General features: G+C 40.6%; 1 protein-coding gene across 4 annotated transcripts in view; it reads left to right on the top strand.

The window, feature by feature from the left end:
* The window catches only part of KALRN (kalirin RhoGEF kinase), a 525,904-nt gene that overhangs the window by 380,696 nt on the left and 124,236 nt on the right, over positions 1-20,972 (top strand). For all 4 annotated transcript variants that reach the window (XM_086466145.1, XM_086466144.1, XM_086466147.1 and 1 more), the window contains 6 exons: positions 708-800; positions 2,168-2,279; positions 4,071-4,261; positions 4,682-4,783; positions 5,426-5,568; positions 6,926-7,028. In XM_086466145.1, coding sequence (XP_086322271.1) covers positions 708-800; positions 2,168-2,279; positions 4,071-4,261; positions 4,682-4,783; positions 5,426-5,568; positions 6,926-7,028 — 744 coding nt within the window. The remainder of the gene's footprint in view (positions 1-707; positions 801-2,167; positions 2,280-4,070; positions 4,262-4,681; positions 4,784-5,425; positions 5,569-6,925; positions 7,029-20,972) is intronic.

Raw genomic sequence — 20,972 nt, 5'->3', positions numbered from 1 at the left:
AGCTCCCAACTCCTGCTGAAACCAGTTGGAGGTAGACACAGCTGGGCCCTTTGCAGACCTCACCAGGTGCCTATCTGCAATGCCTGCAGAAGTTCATGAGCACATCGCACTGATGAGCACAGGCATTTTGGTTGAGTTTCAGGTGACAAAATAGAAGTACTCGATGCTGTAAAAGGTATCATAAGGGTATTTCTCCTGGCCCCCAGGTGCCACCTCAGAATAGCACAGGTCTATCAGCACTGCGTCAGACCTGTTACTCCCATGTGGATATTTTAGCTACCCCAGGGCTCTCAAATGGTACTAGATGCTTATGTTTAGACAGCTAAATTACACCCTACGCATGCAATTTAATTTAATGTCACTCCATTTTAATTGAATGTTAAGAGTCTGCTTTCAGCCTTCATAGCTAGGAGAAGCCAGTTGATGTGACAGATAAGTCATATTTAAATCGCAGCCTGTGCCGTTTACTCAACACAGCCTTAGCTTGTCTTGCATAGGGCCCCCTGCAGTTTAAGTGGCCTTAGGGGGACTCTGCAGTTTATTGCCAGCCTCTCTGAAACCACTGTTATTTGCATGTGAGCTTAAAGAGAGTTGAAAAACTGAACAAGGAAATGAAGAGCTCCAGAGCTAAAATCAGTTATAGGTGGTTCTGTCTGGCAGGGGGTTAACAGTTTTCCATGACTGACTGCCATTTTCATCTCTTCTAGGAAATTCAACAAAGACATGGTCTGGCCAACTCTATCTCTTCCTATTTAATCAAGCCTGTCCAGAGGATCACAAAATATCAACTCCTACTGAAGGTACCTTAGTGAGCTTCCCAAATCAGCTCATGCAGAGCAGTTCATAGGTGTAATGAGTTAACTCATTCTTAAGGGACCTGCTCATCACCTGTTCCTGACCTGTAAGCAGCTGCTGCTGAGCTGCTACTCCTACTTCCCAGGCCTGAGCATGGCAACAAAGCTGAAATCTGGTTGGGTGTTTTAAAGGAAAAGACTTACAGAAAGAAAAGAAAAAAAAAAAAACACAACCAAATAGTAAAATACTGATCACCTGTTTCAACTTGGTTTTTTGTATCCAAGTGATTTTAACCCTAAAAAGTGACAACTGCGAAAGGGAAATTGGAGGGATGTCAGAACTGTTTACTTTCCTTCTTGCTAAGTTTGTGACATGTAATATTTCGATTGAAGGCTTCAATGGCAGCAGTAATGAACTTCGGGAAATTTCACTGACTCTTGGCTGAGACTCCACTGGAATTAGATTCTGTTTGGAAGCTAACATGTTTGTGTTTGAAAAACAGATAAAAGCTTCATGTACAAAGCAAGGACTTCCAAGTGAAACATCAACATTTCCCATTAAAAAACCCCACCTTTGTTGGTTTTTTTGTAAATTGGTTACAGGTTTTTGCAGTATCTTGTGCGTAGGTGAATTTTAGATCTAACTTAACCAGCTACTGTTCACTTCAAAACTAGTAAACCAGAGAAGAAAAAATATCTGAGGGATAAGGAAAGAGACAGATTCTGACTTTGAAAAGCTGGGACCAGATATGATACTTGTATCTCTTTAAAGCTTCTTGTGTGTATACCAAAGGAGGGATATGCTGTGCTAGGAAGGTACATTCAATGTGTTGACAAATCTCTGCTTTGTACCAGTTTACTGAGACAACACACAGGTTAACCATAGTCTAGTGAGTGCTGGGGACAGCAAGTCTGCACTGCACAAACCATCTGCTAATGGGAAGGCTAAAACACCCCTTCAGTCAACACCCCTTTGGTCTCCTCCTCAGGTGAATCTTTCCTGAAGGGATCTTCCTGCCCTGGGCACAGCATGGTGCCAGGCCTGCCCGCACTGCGGTACTCACCAGCACTGCAGGATCAGGCAGGGGTCCTGCAACCTGGCTGGCACAGCTAGACTGACTGATGACTCCAGCATAGGCTTAAATCCCCAGAAATCTGAGTGCACGTTCTCGCTTGAGAGCACCTTGTCTTGTTTTGTAGTCATTCTCGTTTGATCCCCCGCTACCTGTGAGCCCCCACCGTGCGTTTTGATGCTGTGCAGATTTCTCCTGTCACTGTTAGTGAAGCACTTGCACGTACCAATTAAGACAATTTGGTATAAATCAAGCATGTCGGTCAGAGTTTGTTTATAGGTGTTCTGCATTGCTTCTTAGGAACTGCTGACCTGCTGTGAGGAGGGCAAAGGGGAACTTAAAGATGGTCTGGAAGTGATGCTCAGTGTCCCAAAGAAGGCCAACGATGCAATGCACGTCAGCATGCTGGAAGGTAGCAGATGGGCAGGTGGCTGGGGCAGGGGAGGGACCTGCCAATAAATGAAGCCTTCTTGTAACTTGTGTAGAAAGTTAGGACAGGTTGGCTGTACCAATACTGTTGATTGACCATAATTTTCAGGTACTTCCTAGCTCCTTTCTGATATTTCTCTTCTGATATTTTTCTGAAAGTCTTGGAAGAATAAAGCTGGCTAGGAAGTTTTGGGGGTTTATTTATGTGTGTGTGTGTATATATGTATTTAGATGTGTATATATATGTACATACACATAAGAGCATGTATATATATATGTATATATATACAATGTATATATATATTTGGGTTAAACGTTCTTACTTAATGAAATGAAAAAGAAAACCTCCTGAAACCGTATCAGTTTAGCTGCTGGCAGCCGTAACGATTATTGGATGAAAACATTTCTAAATACTGTCTCAACATTTCAAAAGAAAAAGTTCTGGTTTTCTGAGTCAAAACAGCTTGTGTTTCAAAATGTTAGTATAATTATCCCAAAGATTTAAAAAAAAAAAAAAAAGTGTTATTAGAAAGCATTTCAAAATTACAGAAAAAAATATATTTATTGCCCCAAAGTTAAGTCTTTTATTGGCTTTTTGATGTGTGGAGTATTTCTAAAATTTAAAAATTTTATTCTGAACAGAGATGCTTTATTGTCTCTCAAACATTTTCTTGGCCTGTGAAAATCATTTCCAGCCTGGCTTGAATCAGAACCAGGAAACAAGAAGAGTACTAAAACAGGCAAGAAAAAGGAAATGGTGCCAGTAGCTAAGCGGCACACTAAGACCAGGTAATTAAAATTGCAGGGGGGCAAACTGACCCAGCATAGGTAGAAACACTACAAAGATGGTTTTAATCATGGTATCTGATGAAAAGCAAGGTTTCCCAAAGTAACGTCTGGATAATCTGTCCCCGTGAGATGACCAGCACCATGCAATAATAAAGAAGCAGGGATGACTTTGTTAGGGTAGACAAGCACTTGGACAGCTGTCTTCTGAATAAAACATTATTCCTGAATATTTGGAGCAGGAACCAGGGCTGCTCTCCCAGGCCTTTCTGGCATGAGCAACAGCAGGGTGTGCTGGTGGAGAAGCAGTCCCCAACTCTGGAGAGAAGTGTGACCCACAGACTGCTGAGACAGTAGCTTGGAGGGCACCTTGCACTAGGGACTCCCTTTTCCCTCAAGCCTCCCAGTAATGGGGAGGGAGTCCTGTGATCCTCAGCTATGTGAAGATTTTTGACATGCAGCTTGGAAGATGAGAAACTCCTCCTGGAAAGCTTGTTTCAGACACCATACCAATTTACTCTCATAGATGTAGCTCTCCCATGTCACTCCTGTGGACTCACAGGCCCTTGAAGGTTGGTTTAGCATGCTTGAAGGTATCATGGGGCATTTCCAGCCACTGCATGTTATGTTTCTCTGAATTTACATTGACGTGCATAAGTTTCCTGGCATTGCAGTTCTGTGTACAGTAACCGCCACTCACATATTTAAAATATTTATCTTTAAGTAATTACTACTACACTTAGCAGCAGTCTCATTTAGCACACATGATGTATTTGCCTCTGGTGAAATAATTGTATCATTGCAGTAGGAAAAAAAAAAACAAAGAGAAAATATTTTCACTGGGGCAACGCATGCCCATTAATGTCCATTCAGAATATGCATTAAAAAAAGCTAAAGACTCTTTTATTTCAGTTCCTTACTGCTCTGGTGTTTCTGGGCATCACTGGTCCCAAGAACAAATACAAGCCAATGTATTTTGTGGTTTTAGGGTTTGATGAGAACCTGGACGTCCAGGGAGAGCTGATTCTTCAGGATTCCTTCCAAGTGTGGGATCCCAAGTCTCTCATTCGGAAAGGCCGTGAGAGGCATTTGTTTCTCTTTGAAATCTCTTTGGTGTTTAGCAAAGAGATCAAAGATTCTTCAGGACACACAAAATATGTTTACAAGAACAAGTTACTGGTAGGTGTGGTTGCAAAGAAAATATTCTGGATGTTGTGTTTCTTGTAGGTAGAGGTGGAGTTTGGGGGATGGCTCACATGTTCCCATGCTGAGTTGTGGATACTCATGCCACCTGGAAGGGCTGGCTCTGGGCCCTGCGGGGCTCACCTGGAAGCCAAGCTCACAGTGAGTCTCGAGAGGTTTAAGATAGTGAGATGTGAAGGGTGGGTGGGAAATGCAAGGAATATCACTCGAGCTATTTGTGTCCCTGCCACCCCTTGCTGGTTTTCTGCTTCTTTTATATGTGTATAGCAAAATAGGGACAAGATCTTACTCCCTTATCCATCCCTGCCTCCCCACTTCTCCCTACAAACGTAAAGATTTCTGGACTCATGAGGCTTCATATATATGAAATCTCTCATCATCTCTTCTCCACGCTAGACCTCAGAACTGGGAGTGACTGAACATGTTGAAGGAGATCCCTGTAAATTTGCTTTGTGGTCTGGACGAACACCATCCTCAGACAATAAAACAGTGCTGAAAGTAAGTCTTTTCTGCTTTAGAGCTGCTAGTTCATGCCTTGGGAGGACTAAATGAAAGGTCAGTTTCTTCCCTCCTTGTATTCACGTGGCTTCCATGTCTGTCAGCAAGGTCATGCCTGCATCAGGAGCAATTCAGGTCTAAGGCCTCAGTATGAACCAAGACAGTGCAGTTGTGCAGCCTTGCTGAAATTGCATCTCCTCTTGCAACCTCAGGGTCTCAGGGTGTTTCTCTTAGTCATTTGCCACTGGGCTTATCAACAATCAACCTGTTCCTCAGACCTCCAGAGCTGACAGCCATTTCTGTCAAGTGAGTTTCTAACAAAGAATTCATGTTATAGTTATTTCGTCTGAGGAAATCCCTGCTGTGCACTGATAACCTATTTCCCCTCTACAGACCATGCTGTATTGCTGGCATTAAATATATTTATCCAGAGCTTAGCTGCTTTGCTGTTGCTTGCCAAGTAGGTCTGGTAAAAATACCCTCAGTCCTCCTGGGATTACCAGGTACTCCAGGAGCTAAAACAATACAGCAGAGAGGAGGAACAGTTAATCATGCATTTGCATCAACCAACCATGATTCTTCTACATAGGTGACATGCTGGGAATATGATAACGTGTCTCTTTCTGTCTTGTGGAACTTTAGGCATCCAATATTGAAACAAAACAGGAATGGATCAAAAATATCCGGGAAGTCATTCAAGAAAGGATTATCCATCTGAAAGGAGCTCTGAAAGAGCCAATTCAGCTCCCCAAGACACCAGCAAAGCAGCGAAACAACAGTAGAAGGTAACCTGAGTCATTCCATAGAATGTGAAATCACTAGCATTTTCTGACCAACAGCAATGTAGTATCTGCTGGATTCACTTGCTTTTTCTTACTACAGTCAAAAGCAGGTTTTATCATCTTTGCTTTTTATATGTTGTCTTGGCAAAAGTAGCTAGAAAGCTTTACTGTGATATACATAGAGAAGTCTTTTATCTTAGTAGTCCAAAGTATTAGAGAGAAGTGAACTGTAAAAATTCTTCAGAGTCCAAGGCTATGTTTCTTTCCCAAAGCAGAATTTACTTCTTCACTTTTGAGTATTAACAGATTTTTTTTTCCCCTGTTTGGTTGGCATTTTTAATTGTTTGACAGTGAAAATCACAGCTGGTTGTGATATATTACTACAGTAGAGTCTGCTCCGTCATCAAATACAAACTCACTTCAGCCTGTGAAGTAATATTAAATTTTTTGTTAACTTCTTTGAATACTGGATTAAATAAAAATTATAGAAAATTAATTGTTCTTTTGCTGTCGTATTGACGTTCCCAAAAGCCACCTGTCATTTGAGCACCTCCATTTCCTTATAAAGTTCGATTACCCTCTTACTTCAGGCTGTATTATAGAGACATCCAAAGATGAGTAACCAAGCTCACCCAGGAGACCTGTAGCAAGGCAGAGATCCAGACATTTCTTCCTGGGGACATGCACCAATACAAGAATTTTCTAGTACAGAACAGGGATCTTAATTTTTTTTTTTTTGTCCTTAAATATGTAATTTGTATTATTTAAGTGTTTATTTTGAAAGAGTAGTAAAAATTTAGGAGAACTATATCTATATAGTAAAAGGGAAGAAAATACCCTCTGTTAGCAGACTCATAGACGTAGACTTGTAGAGCTCTACAGTGTCTTTATTTATGTTTGTTTGGACATAATTTTTATGGCTTAGTATTAAATTCCTGTAGATGTTGTTCCTGTGAGACAAGAGAAATACCCCTTTCTTCTTTGTCACATGTAACCTGGGCTGAATTGTTTTGGTTAAGGAAGAAGTCTAATTGAAGGAAAATTTCTGCCTGACACCCTCATTACAGAGCTATTTCTGAACACCACGGTCTTCTGTGCTGTAAATATGCAGGCAATGGCCATCCTCTTTCCAGCAACAAACATTGTGATTATGTGCTAATCCCAACCCTATGGCTGAGGGTGAAATCATTTTAAATTGCAAGCTACATAGCAACATGGGCTGCATCAGCGAGGTAATTTTAGCACAAAGCCAGCTCTGGCATGCTGACTCGGAACTTCTCAAATCCACCTATAAAGTTGTGCACATTCCAAGGTGGTGCGTTAAGTAAGCATTGTTGTCTCCCTATTATGTCTTTTGCAGAGATGGAGTAGATGATGCAGACAGCCAAGGAGATGGCAGCAGTCAACCTGACACCATTTCCATTGCATCCAGGACATCACAGAACACCGTGGACAGCGATAAGGTAGGACTGAAATGTGAAAATACACTGCAGCTAATCGCCCCCAGAAAAATGTAAGCGAAGAGCAGAATAGAAGGCAAAATAAAGCCACCTGCCTTCTGCTGAGTGGGTCGAAACTCGTATTCACCTGTGCTAGGCTGTTAAAATCCAGTCTCCTTCTAGTCACTACTGCTGTTTTACATGGTAACATCTCTGTTGCTGCAGCTTCTTTGTGGTTAATACACAGAGGTTGAATTGGCTCTGAAGAAACGCATCCCAGAGCAAGCTTTTCTTCCCTAGTAGAACTTGCCTTGTGGGAGCCAGCTTCTGAATCAGCAAACAGTTGGTTATGTTCCGTATTTGCCCTCTGAGCTAAAATCAGTAGTTTGTTGGAAGGAATACAGATGCTCACACACCAATTAATACAGCAAAATTGGGATCCTGGCTGGTATCTTGAGAGCCTGGGAGACCTACCCTTTCCAGAGATTGTGATTCTGGACCCCACTCCTCGCGGACATATGGTGGAGCATATGGATGGCCCCAAGACACGCTAGATTCTGTTGGAATGCTGCACACTGTTGGCACGTACGTACTCCTCATTTTACTTACCAGACGATCTGAGTCCAGATTCCCAGCTCCACTAGGATGTCTGACTTGAATTTGTCACCTTGATATCTCCAAATGCGGTCTTCAGCTGAATTAGCAGTTGGTGGTAGGAGTAAATGGGCTGTTAATAATAATTTACCTTAGCTACACTGATTGGGTTTGTCATGTCCACTGAGAGAATGTCTGTATTGTCTTCGTGTGTTGTTTTGAAATCATGTGTAACTTGCGAAAGGATGGATTCTGCAGTTCCACTATGGATTTATCTGTTTGTCAGGGCTTTAATTATGCTGCCACTTACAGAAGGTAGAAGGATGACTTCACAAAACCAGAGTTCAATGTTATGGTTGTAAAGTTGACAAGTAAGGTCCACTGCAGACGTTATTTTGAAAGGTGGACTCAGAAATATGAGTTAATTCCAAATAAATTACCTTCATAAGACCACCTGTTGTATTTATCTTAAAGTCATGTTCCCATGCTTTTGCTTTTTTGATCAATAATCTGCATTAGAAAAGTACTAATCTTCACAATCCAAACGCCACTGTAATGTATGCAAATACTTTACCTGATGTCAAAGAATTGATTTCTTAAGTGTCCAGTCCACATGGGCGTACCCTGCTTTTCCACATCTTTCACATTTATCATTCCTGAGAAAGGCCCTGACTTAGTAGAGTACTTGAGCTCATGCTTAATTTTAAGCATTCGCATAAGCTTTGCTTGTTTGTCCCAAGCCCATTGAACTCAGTTGCATGAATTATGGTAGACAGGCAAGGTCTAGCTAAGACGCTCCATATCGCATGCTGTAGCTGTGTACAAGATCTGTAACGCCAACAGCACAGAAAGCTGTCAGGCTGTACCCTGAAAGACAGCCTGTCATGGCGACAGTTGGTTTAAGGATGCAAGACTGGAAAGGGTTATAGGAATTTCTATCCAAAACTTGGTTTGAACTAAATGGCAAACGTGCATGAGATAAATTGAGCACCAGATTGTACAGGGAAACAGTTGCTCCTGGGGGAAGGCTAAATCAGGTCTAGGGTGGTGTCATGGTTTTTACTGGTTTTAAAGCAGTTAGGTTCACTTGCTGACTTAAGGGTATCTGTGTATTCATGTGTCCTCATATACATTTAATGAATAGAAATAAATTCCAGTGTACAGCTAAAGCTTAAATATATTTGTACGTGCTTTGTGGAATCTGAGCAACTAGTACCTCATCCTTAGATAGAGAGGCAGTTTCTGCTGAACAGTTTCCTTATTGTCACTGATGCTAATGCCAGAATACTGTGGAGAATTTAGCCCCCCGAGTGCTGCACTACTATGTTTTTGCTCCAGGGAAAATGAACTCCCTGCGCTGCTTTGTAGTTCTCTCTCATTTCTATGCAATGTTACCGAAATTAATGATAGATGGAGCTGAGTTGTCTTACTTGCCATTGAAGTGGCAATAGAGGCACACCGGCATTTAGTCTCAGTTCAAATACTCATTCTTACGCTGCTTGCATGAAGCCCTTAGCACGTGTTAGCATCTACTGTGAGGGAACTCTGTGTTAGCAGATCCCAAAGCTGTGCAAGAACTGGAGATGTTTCACCACATTGGAACGATTCACTGTCATTCCAAGTTATTTTACTCTCCAAATTTACAATGGGATTTTTCCCTCCAGTGTGTAGTTGAGCTTTTCTTCTAGGATGGTCTGAGTGAATCTCATTGAATTGGGAAGATTTATCTTCTCACATAAGCTGGTACTGAGTTATCGGCTCCTGAAGACTGTACCTTATCATGCTCTCTAGTTAAGGTTTCTTGGCACAGTTGGCAATGCTTGGTAAACACCATAACATCCATGCTATAATTAACTTGTGTGGTACTGATGACAGCACCGACAGGTAACGTGTTCAGCAAGTAGTGGTTTCCCTGCCTGTTTAAGTCCAGCGTAGTCAGCAGAGTTCAGATTCAAGCTCTGAGTTTTTTCACAGCTGTAGCCTCCATGGGTGACCTCTCTTTGTGTCCCAGTGAGATCTTCATCCAGAGGAGCAAGGAGAAAGAGCTCCTGCCTTTAAAAACTGGCTGTTCACCGCAGCCTCATTTACAAACACATGCAAAGAGATTTGCAGTGCTAGCAGTGTGCCAGGATGGCAGCAGACTAATCCTGCACTGGGACCTTCTATGTATTAACTCAGTGCCAGAAACAATTCTCAAGTAACTTTTAGGAGTCGATATTACTCTCTGAAGGTAAAAGAATTCAAAGATTTAGCTGACACACTTTGTCCTTTCCCTAAATCTTGCTATTACGCCTGGGGATTACCTAACGCGTTAGTTGAATGTTCAGACAGGAATGCCAAACAGCATTTTAGACAAAGAAAGCCACAACCTCTAAAAGATTCCAAATTTCAAGTAGAGCTTCTGCTTAATAGCACTCCTTGTGCCTCAAGTCATATGTGTTTCTTTCAACCTATTTGTGAACCAACTCCTTTTAGGTTGTGAGTAGCGATTTCTGCCTCCTCTCTCATCATGGTGCAGCCCTAGAGCAAAGCCTTACCTTTGCATTTGAAACTCTTAAAAAGCAGTAGTTTCTTTGTTAAGTGAGAATGAGATAACATTACCGTAAATTCAGCAACGATTTTGCTTTCTTTCAAGACAGCTGAACCTAGCCATAACATTTATCAGGGGGCTCATTTGGTGCAGAGGATAGAGCACTTGACTGGGGGCCAGAGGAGCTGAGTCCTAGTTCTGCTTCGTCACTCTCCTGTTGGATGCCATCACAAATTACATCTGACGTCACATTGCACTTGTCTTTTTTTTTTTTCTCATTTGGATTAGGAATTGGGGGGGGGGAGAGACAAGAATTCTTGCCAGCATTACCTTTGTACATTAGTTATAGCATTGTCCTATGTTGTCCCAACACAGGATACAGACCCAAATTCAGAGCCATTTTTGTATATTGAAGGAAATCCACAGCAGTCTATATGGCAGCAGACTCTGCTTTGAAAATATTCTTAATTACATGCCTGACTCCAAAACTGTTACTAAGTCTTTTAAATATTCAGGCTTTCCTGGCTGCAGGCAGTGGTCAGGTGATTATTTGAGACTCTTCAGATTACTAAAAGAAGTATGTCCGAGTTTTTTTAAAAATAATAAAAAAAATATTGCTCTTGTCTTTTAAATTAAATACCTGTTTAATTAGCTTCTTAGATCTGGATCTTAGTCCTTAAGATTAATGTTCTTGGATTTTTCTCTCTCAAATATATATAAAGCAATTATACCTGGGCTCAAACATTTAACTTTCATTTTCATACTATATAGTAGAAACATAGACTTCAACTAAGGTCTGTAGGTCTGCACCTTTGCAAAACGAAAGAAAGAGGGAACATATAAAATGCTTATTTTTCCATTTGAAATCTATGACTTTTTCAATATGTGATCTATAATCTGAAGTATGTCATACACAGAAAAAGATTTAGATTATCATTTGGTATTATATAAGTATTATAGAAGGGGAAAAAGTGCGTTCATGAACCAGATTCAGTGCTAAAGAATCAATAGATAATGAATACCGTTACAGTAAATGTAATTCCCATTGAGCATCCAAGTCAGGTCCTAGGTAACCCACTATGCAAAATTTCTTCATCCTTTTCCAAAAGGCAAATACAGTAAGCTCTCTTCAGCATGCTATCTAAAAACCTCTCCTTAGGGAGAAATCCTTGCCCTATTCAATTCACAGCAGAGAGGATTTCAGTCTTTGTGTGTGGATTCAAAGCAGTCGGGAATTGCATAAAGAAAATGCTAGCATGCAGGGCATTCTCATTTGTTAAGCCCATTGATCTATTGGCTTGTAAAACAGCTGTTTCTGGAGATACTGGTCCATCTTCTAATGTGGTTTTTTTTTTTTGGTTGGCTTTTGCAGAATGCTGAGGAGAGCAGTTCTCATTTCCTTCTGTTGTTTTTGGATACAGAAAAAAAGGTCTGAATGTGAACTGAAAAGTTTTTACTCTCTAAAAATAAATATACACAATATACTTTTATCTTTTCCATTAGATACTGGACTCAGCTCATCTTTCAGCAGACATGAGACTGAGATCTTGACCTCTTCCACGTTGGTGGTATTATATAAAATCTGGGAATAATCCTTTTTCTAAATGAAGGTAATTAGTATAAAAGGGGACACTAGAATTAAGGCTTGTTGGAACAAGTCACCTAGGGGTGGTTTCTCTTTCCTTGAAAGGCTTCTATTCAAGGTAAAATAGCTTTCTGTCTGTGATATTGTTACTGAAGCAGAAGTTAGGATCTGATGCAGGAAGTACTGCCTCAGATTTGTCATTAGGGAGAATTCTCAGTTCCTTGGAAATTTCCTTTCCAAGTAACAAAGGTATGAGGAGTGCCTTGATCCCCCACTTTCTTCCTGGAGGCTACTAGTAATTTTGGGTTTGAACTCCATGCACCAACACACTGCATGTTTTTTCTAAATAGGTAGTATTTCCTTGAACTATTTCCTCGTGTTACTATATGCTGATTAAAAATCCCCAAAATTACCAAATGGAAATGATCGCTCATTCAATAGTAAAGGAAATTTGTTCGGTTATGTACCTCACAAAGAGGACATAAGGAAAATTACTATGTTATTAGATGCCATATACAGCACAAAGTAGTCAATCATTGCTTCCCAGCATAAATTAATCTGGAAATTAAGTATTGAAATTAAAATGCCTAAAACCAAAGTTGAAAAGCCAAAGATCCTACTCTGACTGGGCAGCTTATAAAGAAATGAAGTATTTTAAGGTAAGCAGGAAGTTTACAAATATTCTCTTTTCTGAATCTGTTGATCCCACTAGCTGGAGTTCAGACACTTGCTTCCAGCAGTGGGAGTTGGAAACCTGACTACAGCAAGTAGGGAGCTCCTGGTTGCTGACGGCTGGCATCCTTCTCTAGACATCACTGAGGGAAAAGTCTTCTCCCTCACACTAGTGTAAAGCTGACCTAACAGCCCAGCACCGCGCATGCCCTGCTTCCCCCATCGTGGGAGGTGGATCCTGCTAATAAAAGGTGGGTTTCCACATGTTTGTTGACATGAAGGCATAGGCACTTCAGAGTAGGGGCTAGTTTCAAATTTGTGTTTACACACGAGCTCAGCTCTCTAGCCAATCCCTTGAGCACACTGGTGCTGAGACCAGGCTCTGCTACTACCGGTATTGCACATCAGCTCTGCCTGGATCATAAAGCTAGTTCCACCAGAGTTTTCTGTTATTTAGGTACTAATAACATTCTTCTCTTTTGTGCTCTCAGTGCACTGGCCTGGAATCAGCAGCAAGCCTAAGGCTTCTCTCAAAGCTGGAATGACTTGGAAAAGCTCACTTAAAGAAATAAAAGCATTTGCTATAAAATAATGAAAAAATAATAATATTTCAGTTTAAATCCTTGAAATCTTGAAATAAGAACATCAACACAAGGAAAAATCACTTTTAAATACTGATGTCAATATGCAACATGACTTAGTCAAATACAGAAAATGCAGGCCTGGAGTAAAAACGAGAGAGATCCCCATTTTCAGAGAGGGAATTAAAGGCACAGAGAAATTAGAAACAATACCATAAAGCAAAGGCACATATTAATTGTCACTAAGGCTGAGCTGACAATTTAATTTCTACTTAGTTTCTCAGCAAGGGAACTGATAGCAGAGCTAAAAAACTATATAGCAGATCTCCATCTCTCTCAATGCCATTGTCTCTCTTCAATGCTGTTAAATTATTATGTAGCTTTCAGTTATGTATTTTACTTTCCTGAAGCATTTTTTGACTTTGAACCCCTGGTACTAGGGTTTTTTAAATCATCTTTGGGCTCTTACAAAATATTTACACAGTTAGTGACCCAAGTTCTCTATCCCTCTAGCATTATTATGGTACAATGTGTGCATCCCAGGATCTGAGTTTTGGCCTTTTCCATCTCTGCTAGTGAGTTCTGTATTGAGCCATGCACAAGAGACACATTGCTACTGGAACACTGAAGGAATTTCAAGGGACAACAGCTGCTGTCTCCCAGCAGTGCTTGTGTATGGTCAAAACATGTGTCACTATGGAGTCTATGCAGCGGTTGAGCAGTGGAAATGAACTGAAAACACCCATCAGTGGAGAGTCACTCTGCCAATGGTTGATGGCTGTTATAGTTTGTAGCTGATGTGAAGGAAGTTGGAAGGTATGATGTAAACTCTGACTACAGCAGAACTAAGGGAAAGCATGATGATGGGAATGTGGAGGGGGTGGTAAAGCAGGTAGTCACTTAAACGCAAAACCTGAAGTATTTCTTTAGAAACTTTCCTGGTTTCTGGAGCCCTGTGAAAGGTGATGCATATAGAGTTGTCTGCCGGGTGAGGCTGGGCATTGATTTGAAGAGATTTCTTTCTCCAACCTGTATATTTTGCTCTGAGTAAATTAGATTAGATTTAACAACTGTGAGTCTCTAAAGGGCAAAGGAAGGGATTGATTTGGTCTCATTTCTCTAAGTATTGTTGTGGTTATTCTGTACTGATCCTGTCCAAGCAAGTGATGTGCCAGAATTCAGTAGTGTACTGTCTGGAGTGCTGCTCCCTTATAGTGACTGATGAATTACAGTACCACAAGTAAAAGTTTATGTAACAGAAAATGACTACTGACTGTTAAGTGCCTTTTTTCCTGTGAAGATGCAATAAAGAAAAGAGGCGTGAATTATGACCCCAGAGGATATACTTCTATTGCTTGGACGCTGCCTAGCATTTGTGCAGTTGTCACACTGAGTTCTTACTGCCCTCACCTGTGGAAAAGGGAGAACATGATGGCTAGCAGAGGAAAACCTGACATAAAACATTTTGGCACTTCAATTAGCCTTCTTGAGTGCTACTAGCTATAGGTTGTTAACTCTTTTCAAGATACTGTCATGTAGTAGCAAAATGTTTATCTTGTCAAGGAAATAAATTGTTCAGCCAGGAGCTGCCACCTCTCTCTCTCTAATGGTAGTTTCTTAAAATTTCCTTAGGCTCTGGGAGACTGCCTCTCAATTCTTGCTCTGAATCTTGGCCCTGTAAATTCAACTCTGATAAAATAAGGCTGTTTTGTCTCTGCTAGCAATGCCTTCTTTGACGTGAACTTGCCTTTCTAATCATTCATGCTCAGTAATACTACTGTGGCACTTTTCCCCTCCGCCTTTCCTGAGTGTAAGGACTTTCCCTTTGGTTCCTGTACTTCTTATCAGGAATACAGCACTGCCAGCATCATGAAATGTTCCAGCTTTTCAATTGCAGGGCTGTCCTTGCCTGTCTCCATTTGAGATTTTTTAGACTTTTGGGGAAAAAAAAAACCCTTGAGGCTCTTGGAGTGAAATATAACACTCTCAAACAGAGAAGGTTTAACATACATCTCTAGAGTTCCAAATGAGGTCATCCCAGGACTGAAGTGCTACATGCACCTTATTTGACTCATTGTGCAAAGTTGCATGGGCACTCACAGAAAACTCGGCACCCCAGATGTGATCCAAGTAGTTAAAACTGTCCCTTTCTCAGAGAGTCAGTCCTAGGCCTATGCTCTGCCTTGTTGTAGCTTAATCTCTGTTTTGGGGACTGGATGATAGGTTTCACACTGCCTTTTTTTTGTCCGTACACTGGTCACTGACTTGTAGTGTTACAGTAATTTACACACCTGTCATCTACAAGCAGAGTCAGTCGACAGCTCTTTTTTTTTTTGGATTTATAATGCATGTAGTACAGGATCTCCAGCTCCTTGGCAAGGTGTTGCCTACAACACAAATCTACCAGGACAATTCTGGGGCCTTTGGCTCATTTTCCTTTTTTCCTCTGAGAACTTTGAAAAAATGGGCTTTGGTCTTCTCTGGATTGGAACCAGATTTCAAAACAAGGGAAAAATACTTCTTACCAACCTTGGTTTTCAGCCAGGTTTAATCCTGGCTTGAATTAGGTGTTTTCTGTCTTTTCCGGCACACATTTCTAAGTGTGTTGGAGCTGATCAAGCGGTTTACCTCTGAGGAGTGTCAAGGGTGCAAGTGCTGCTGAGAGTAGGGACATGTGCTTTCTGTTGTTGCCAGCAAGTACTTGTTGCAGCTATGAGTGGAGGTAGCACTGAAGACAGGCTGTCTTGTTTCAAAGAGCTTTCTCAGAAAAGGTGTATATGTTCTTTTGAAAAACAAAGTAAAACATGTGCAGCTGCTTTTAAAATATGACACTTGTTGGACGCACTTGCACACTCCGTAGCAATTGCTCAGGGAACTTTCTCTAAAGTCCTAATCATGTAGTGAAGCCTTATCCATTTCTTACTGTACTGCATGGCTGGATAATTCCCCCCTACAGCTACCTAAGAGATTATGACAGTAGATGAATTTCACCAAAGGCCCCCTTTTTTTGTCCGGTAGTTGAATTTTAGCAAGAAAATACACAGAGATTTGAGTGTTTCACACAACCCTGTGTGTGAAAAATATAGCAAAACCAAAACAAAAGAAAGAAGGCTGCACAAGCTTTGCAAGGGGTTCTTTCTTTCTCACCTCAAAGGACATGTAAAGCAATATGAATAGTGTCAGATTTTTAATTATATGATATCAAAAAAGTTTTAATCCCAGTGTAATTGTTCCTTATGTGCCTAATGTAATCTGAAAGGAAAAAAAAACCCAAACAACAACAAACTGCCAATTGAGAGTTCCTGCCTACAGAGAGTTTGCTGACTGTGGAGCAGCCTGTGGTTTCACAGACAAAAATGAATGAATATCTGGAAATGTGGAACATCTGTAGTGTCCATGGCAGTAGAAATCATGTTGCTCATTGGGTAATATTGCTGGGAAATAGCTTCATAAAAGTCATGCAAGAAATTTGCTATTCATCTTAAATATCTCAGTTGGGCTTTCTGAAGGTGCTATTGAACTTCAGTGGAACCTCTGCTCTCAAAATGCTTGGACACAATTCTGTCCCCAAAGGAAAGCTATTTCTCTGGTGGTCTGTGAAGGGTAACTCACAGATTAATTTCCACACCAGTGCAGAAACAACAGATATTTTCTTAACACCTCTCCCAGTTTTTTATTTGCAGCTATAAATAACTGTAGATATGAATCCAAATTCAGGGGGTGATCGGATGCTGAGAAGAGATTCAACTGGAAGTCCCTGAATGTGCAGCCCTAGGGAAAGAGATTCTTCAAAGATTTCTTTTCAGCGTTTTCCTCTATGCATAACTGGCAGTTACACTCAGGGCAGATAAAGTATGCTCCACTTCTTTTATAAAGTGCATTCTTTTGTAAATTTTCAGTTCCGTTGCATAAAGAACATTTGGTATTGATTTTCATAATTTTTTTTTTTTTTTCATTTAGGAAATAAAGATCAGCGTTCAGTATGCTTTCAGTCTTAGGTCAGTTCAGTCTAATGTATTTTTGGTGGAAAATAATTAAATCAGTAACATTTGAAAATGTAAGTCAAGTCCCTCTATGATAAAACAAATGTATGGAACTCCAGGCTGAAGCTCTCCTGAGAACATTGTAGCTGTGAATGTCAAGGGTCAACATATTCAAGTGAGAGTATTTAAATGTAATTTCTGTGGCAGCCCACTTGATATCTCCTTTCTGTTCCTGCAAGCAGTGTGAAAATCAGATTCTATGCTAATGTGCTGATGAACACATTCCCCTTACAGGCGCAAGGCACACAGCTAAAGGTCATCTTAGCTGATATAACAAGTATCCTAAATTCATTGCAAATATGATATCTCTCAATCACAAGATATTTCTGAAGAATATGTGTTCCTGCTCAGATGGGGTGGCTGTGATTTTAAACTGTACAGGAATAAGGTGCAGAATGCTACGCTTGTAAAGGCGGTTGAAACTCAGCTGTGGACTACATTGTGGTGTTAAACAACAGGAAATAAATCATGCTCCATATCAATAAATCTATATTACCAAACAAAAAAAAAAAGAAGATGGTTTGATGCCTGCTGTAAAGAAAGAGGATGTTTAAGTGAATCAGTTTGCAATCAGAACAGAATAAGAAGGAAGTGCAGTAAAATCCCTGTCTTTCTTTCCAAGACATCACTAACTTGAGTAATTTTAAAATAGAAGAATTTAAATAAATTATTGATTCGTACAGAAGAGTTAAAGGATATTCTGTTTTTCAGCTCTAAAGAGAGACCAGCTGTTGTTTGACTTTTATGAATGTGCTATGATTTTCCAAGAATCAGATGTCAAAGATTTGTTGCTGTTTATGTTATGTCAGAAACTGAGTTGGACTTCAAACGGCAGAGGAGCTTCTAAGATCTGAATTGATCTTTGACTGAATGGGAAACAGTTAAAATTGATTCCTGTTAGTCAAAAATAGTATTTTTTTCCATCAAGATTCTATCTGTAATGGTTAGACAAAAATACATATATTAAGAGGTCAAGTGGCTGACTTCCTTTTTCCTCTAAATATATGCTAATGAGAGTGCAAGCTGAACTGTAAGTCATTGAAGGCCATTTCCTCATTATTGCTTATTAAAATTAACATTCAGTGACCTGTAAATTATTCACTAATTCCATCCCTCTCTTGTCATGAGTAATTCTTTTTCGCTTTTGTTCTTGCACTTCTTGCACAGCATAGAATGACAGTACTGGGCTATGACACTGGTGAGGTGGGTCCTCAGGCTGCCCTCAGACTTACTTGCTTTGTCACATGTAATGAGAGTCCATTGGCACTTGCTGAGACCTATGGTGTGAAAGGTCCAAGCATCACTTCGTAAACAAGCCTACTCAAGACATGAAGTAGATACTTCTGGCTCAGCGTCATGCTGGTTTTGCAAATTTGTCTGTCGATAGAAGGGACAAAAGGGTTAATTAAAGGTGGATAGATTATATGGTCCCCCAAAAATGAGGACATAAATAGAATAAGAAGTGTCCATCAGTATTCTGGGGTTGTCTCTAGCCATTCTTGTGCCAGGCACTAGATCATCTGAAGTGCCAGCCTTAGAAAGAAAGGAGCAAGCAGGATCCAGAACTTGTTTTAGGAAGAGAATTTTATTGTTTTTAATTTCATCTCAAGTTCTACTTTCCATGTTATCATTAAGCAAGAAGCTGTTCCTCATCTAAACCTGATCATTCTCCTCCTGTTCTTCAAAGAAGTTGAGTTCATATTTATTTATCCTGTGCTGTTGTTTTGAGTTGTTACTGAGGTTTCATTCTGGTGATTACAGCATGTTTGTTTGATTTGGCTGTACAATATTAAATACATCCCTCTGGAGGAACAATGTGTTTTCTTGTTGGCATAGTTTTTTTTTCCTTTTAGAATTCATCATTCTTGTGTGGTTAATGCTTATTAGCTGTAAAGTGCCAGGTTTGTTCAAGAAACTTAGAAAACCTTGGAACGGCATGGTTTTGGCGTGCCCAGCTATAAAGGGCATATAGGGACAACAGAGAATAACTGTCTAGAAATGAAGAAAAGTTTAAGTGAGATCAGCAATTAGTGTTAAGAACAGTTCTTTGAGTAACACTTCATTGATCAAGGACGTTACTGGACACTGGAGGTCATTGAAGTTCAAAGTTACTATTAGCAAGAGGTTTGATATTGGAAAAAACAAAGAAACAAATCAACCCCCAAAAAACCAAAACCTGTGTGTGAAGAAAGGGGACAAATGGAAACAGTTGCAAATTCCCTTTTTCTTCATATAGGTTATCAAGTCAGGAAAACCCAGATCACAAACAATATTTATAAGAACACCTTTAATTCAGGAGTGGAAGGTTGTACTGGTGTGCAGTAGATCTTAGGCAGGATATCAGAAATTCTGTTGAAGGGTCCTTTCTTTCATCAAGAAAGCACATGTATATTTGCATGGAGCAGCCACTGCCGCCTTGGATCTTGTCTTAAGTTATAAAACCAGTTGTTGATGCTAGTGTGTGCTGGTGGCCTTGTCCCAATTTGACTGACTCTCGGTGTGCTGAATTTATCAGTGCCCGGGGATTCAGCAAGACTGCTTGTCTCCAGAGCCCATCAGTTCTTGGGAGAATTTCACAGCCTACTGTCTCTGCTCATACTTTTCCTCTCTTCAGCTTGCTGTCTGCTGGTAACCATTTTTCCATCCAAACCTGTATATAAAACCTCTATAAAACTCGTTCACCCATTCTCATGTGGAAGAGGCCTTTATGGCATGGCCTCATGAAAGGTACAATGGAGCAGACAGGCAGTGAATTAATTGATTTTAACTCTTTGAGCAAGGTCACATCTACTTCAGTCTTTATGTGTTGCCTGATGAGGGGACTGGAGGAAGAGATCACACCACACAAACTATCATTGTTTTGTTTTCTCTTTCCCCTTAAATCCCAGTAAGGCTTTACCTCTTTTCACCCCTAGGTCAAGTAGGGAAGAAAAGGCTTTGAGTTATGGGGAGGGCTATTCTGATTGCTTCTGCTAGTCCACAAACTCATGGTCTTTTCAGTGATCTGAGGCAGTATTTATTCTGGAGCCAAATATTTTTGCTGCAGGATGTCCCAGGAGGCACTTCCCTGCCTTAGAGTCAGCATTCTCCCCACCTTGTAAACTGCATGCATGCCTTGCTACTGGCAACCTACAGCTGAAAGAGACATCCAAAGCTTCCCTCAAGCCTCGGTTTCCAAATCACAGTGCTGCTGCTATCCAGACCAGCTTTGTTTTTCTGTTTGGATCTTGCATTAATTTAAAACCCACCAACATTCAAAATCAAACTCACCCTCTTCAAATGTGTGTGGGCAAGAAACAGAGGGGTGTGAAATGTATGGCGTAATTCCACAACCCCTTTTCTCCCTGGGCTCATTTTTCCTGACACTACAGCATCACTTCCTGACGGTACTTGCAAATAAACAATTATTCAAAGAACATGGCTGGACCACACATGCGTATTTTCCACTCTTGTGGAGGAAAACTGTGTGTCGGCTGGTGGTTATTTATTTTCACAAGAGGCAGTTGGGTTTGTTGGCATGTCTTTAGGGCACCATCTCTCGAGGTGCTGAGCCTTCTTAGCTTGCAGAGGCTGGGGTGGGAACGAGCTGTGCCCTGCAGATCTCTGGCCTTGGTTGGTGTTATTACTTCTAAAAGTTTTCTAGTGTTGATATTTACTGCGTGATCTTGAGGAGTCAATAGAAAAGGACAGCAGGGTGTCTACCCAAGGGAAGGAACACTTTCCTTAACCAAACCATGTGTTGTCCTTTAAAATTGGAGTTGGAGCTGTTAAAGCATCAGTTAGAAGTGTGACTTTCATATAGAGAGAAGTAAATTAAAACACACAGAGAAACTTCAGCTTTCCGGCTTGCTACAGATAATGCATTGGGAGACAATTTTCACACGCATTTAACTGATTCTCCTTAGAAAGGTAAAGGAACACCTTCTGTATCTGTTGCTACATATGAAATTGGAAAAGTGACAT

The sequence above is a fragment of the Leptosomus discolor genome, chromosome 5 (genome assembly GCF_034619465.1).
Source record: "Leptosomus discolor isolate bLepDis1 chromosome 5, bLepDis1.hap2, whole genome shotgun sequence".
NCBI lineage: Eukaryota > Metazoa > Chordata > Aves > Leptosomiformes > Leptosomidae > Leptosomus > Leptosomus discolor.
This window is presented reverse-complemented; position numbering and strand designations above follow the sequence as displayed.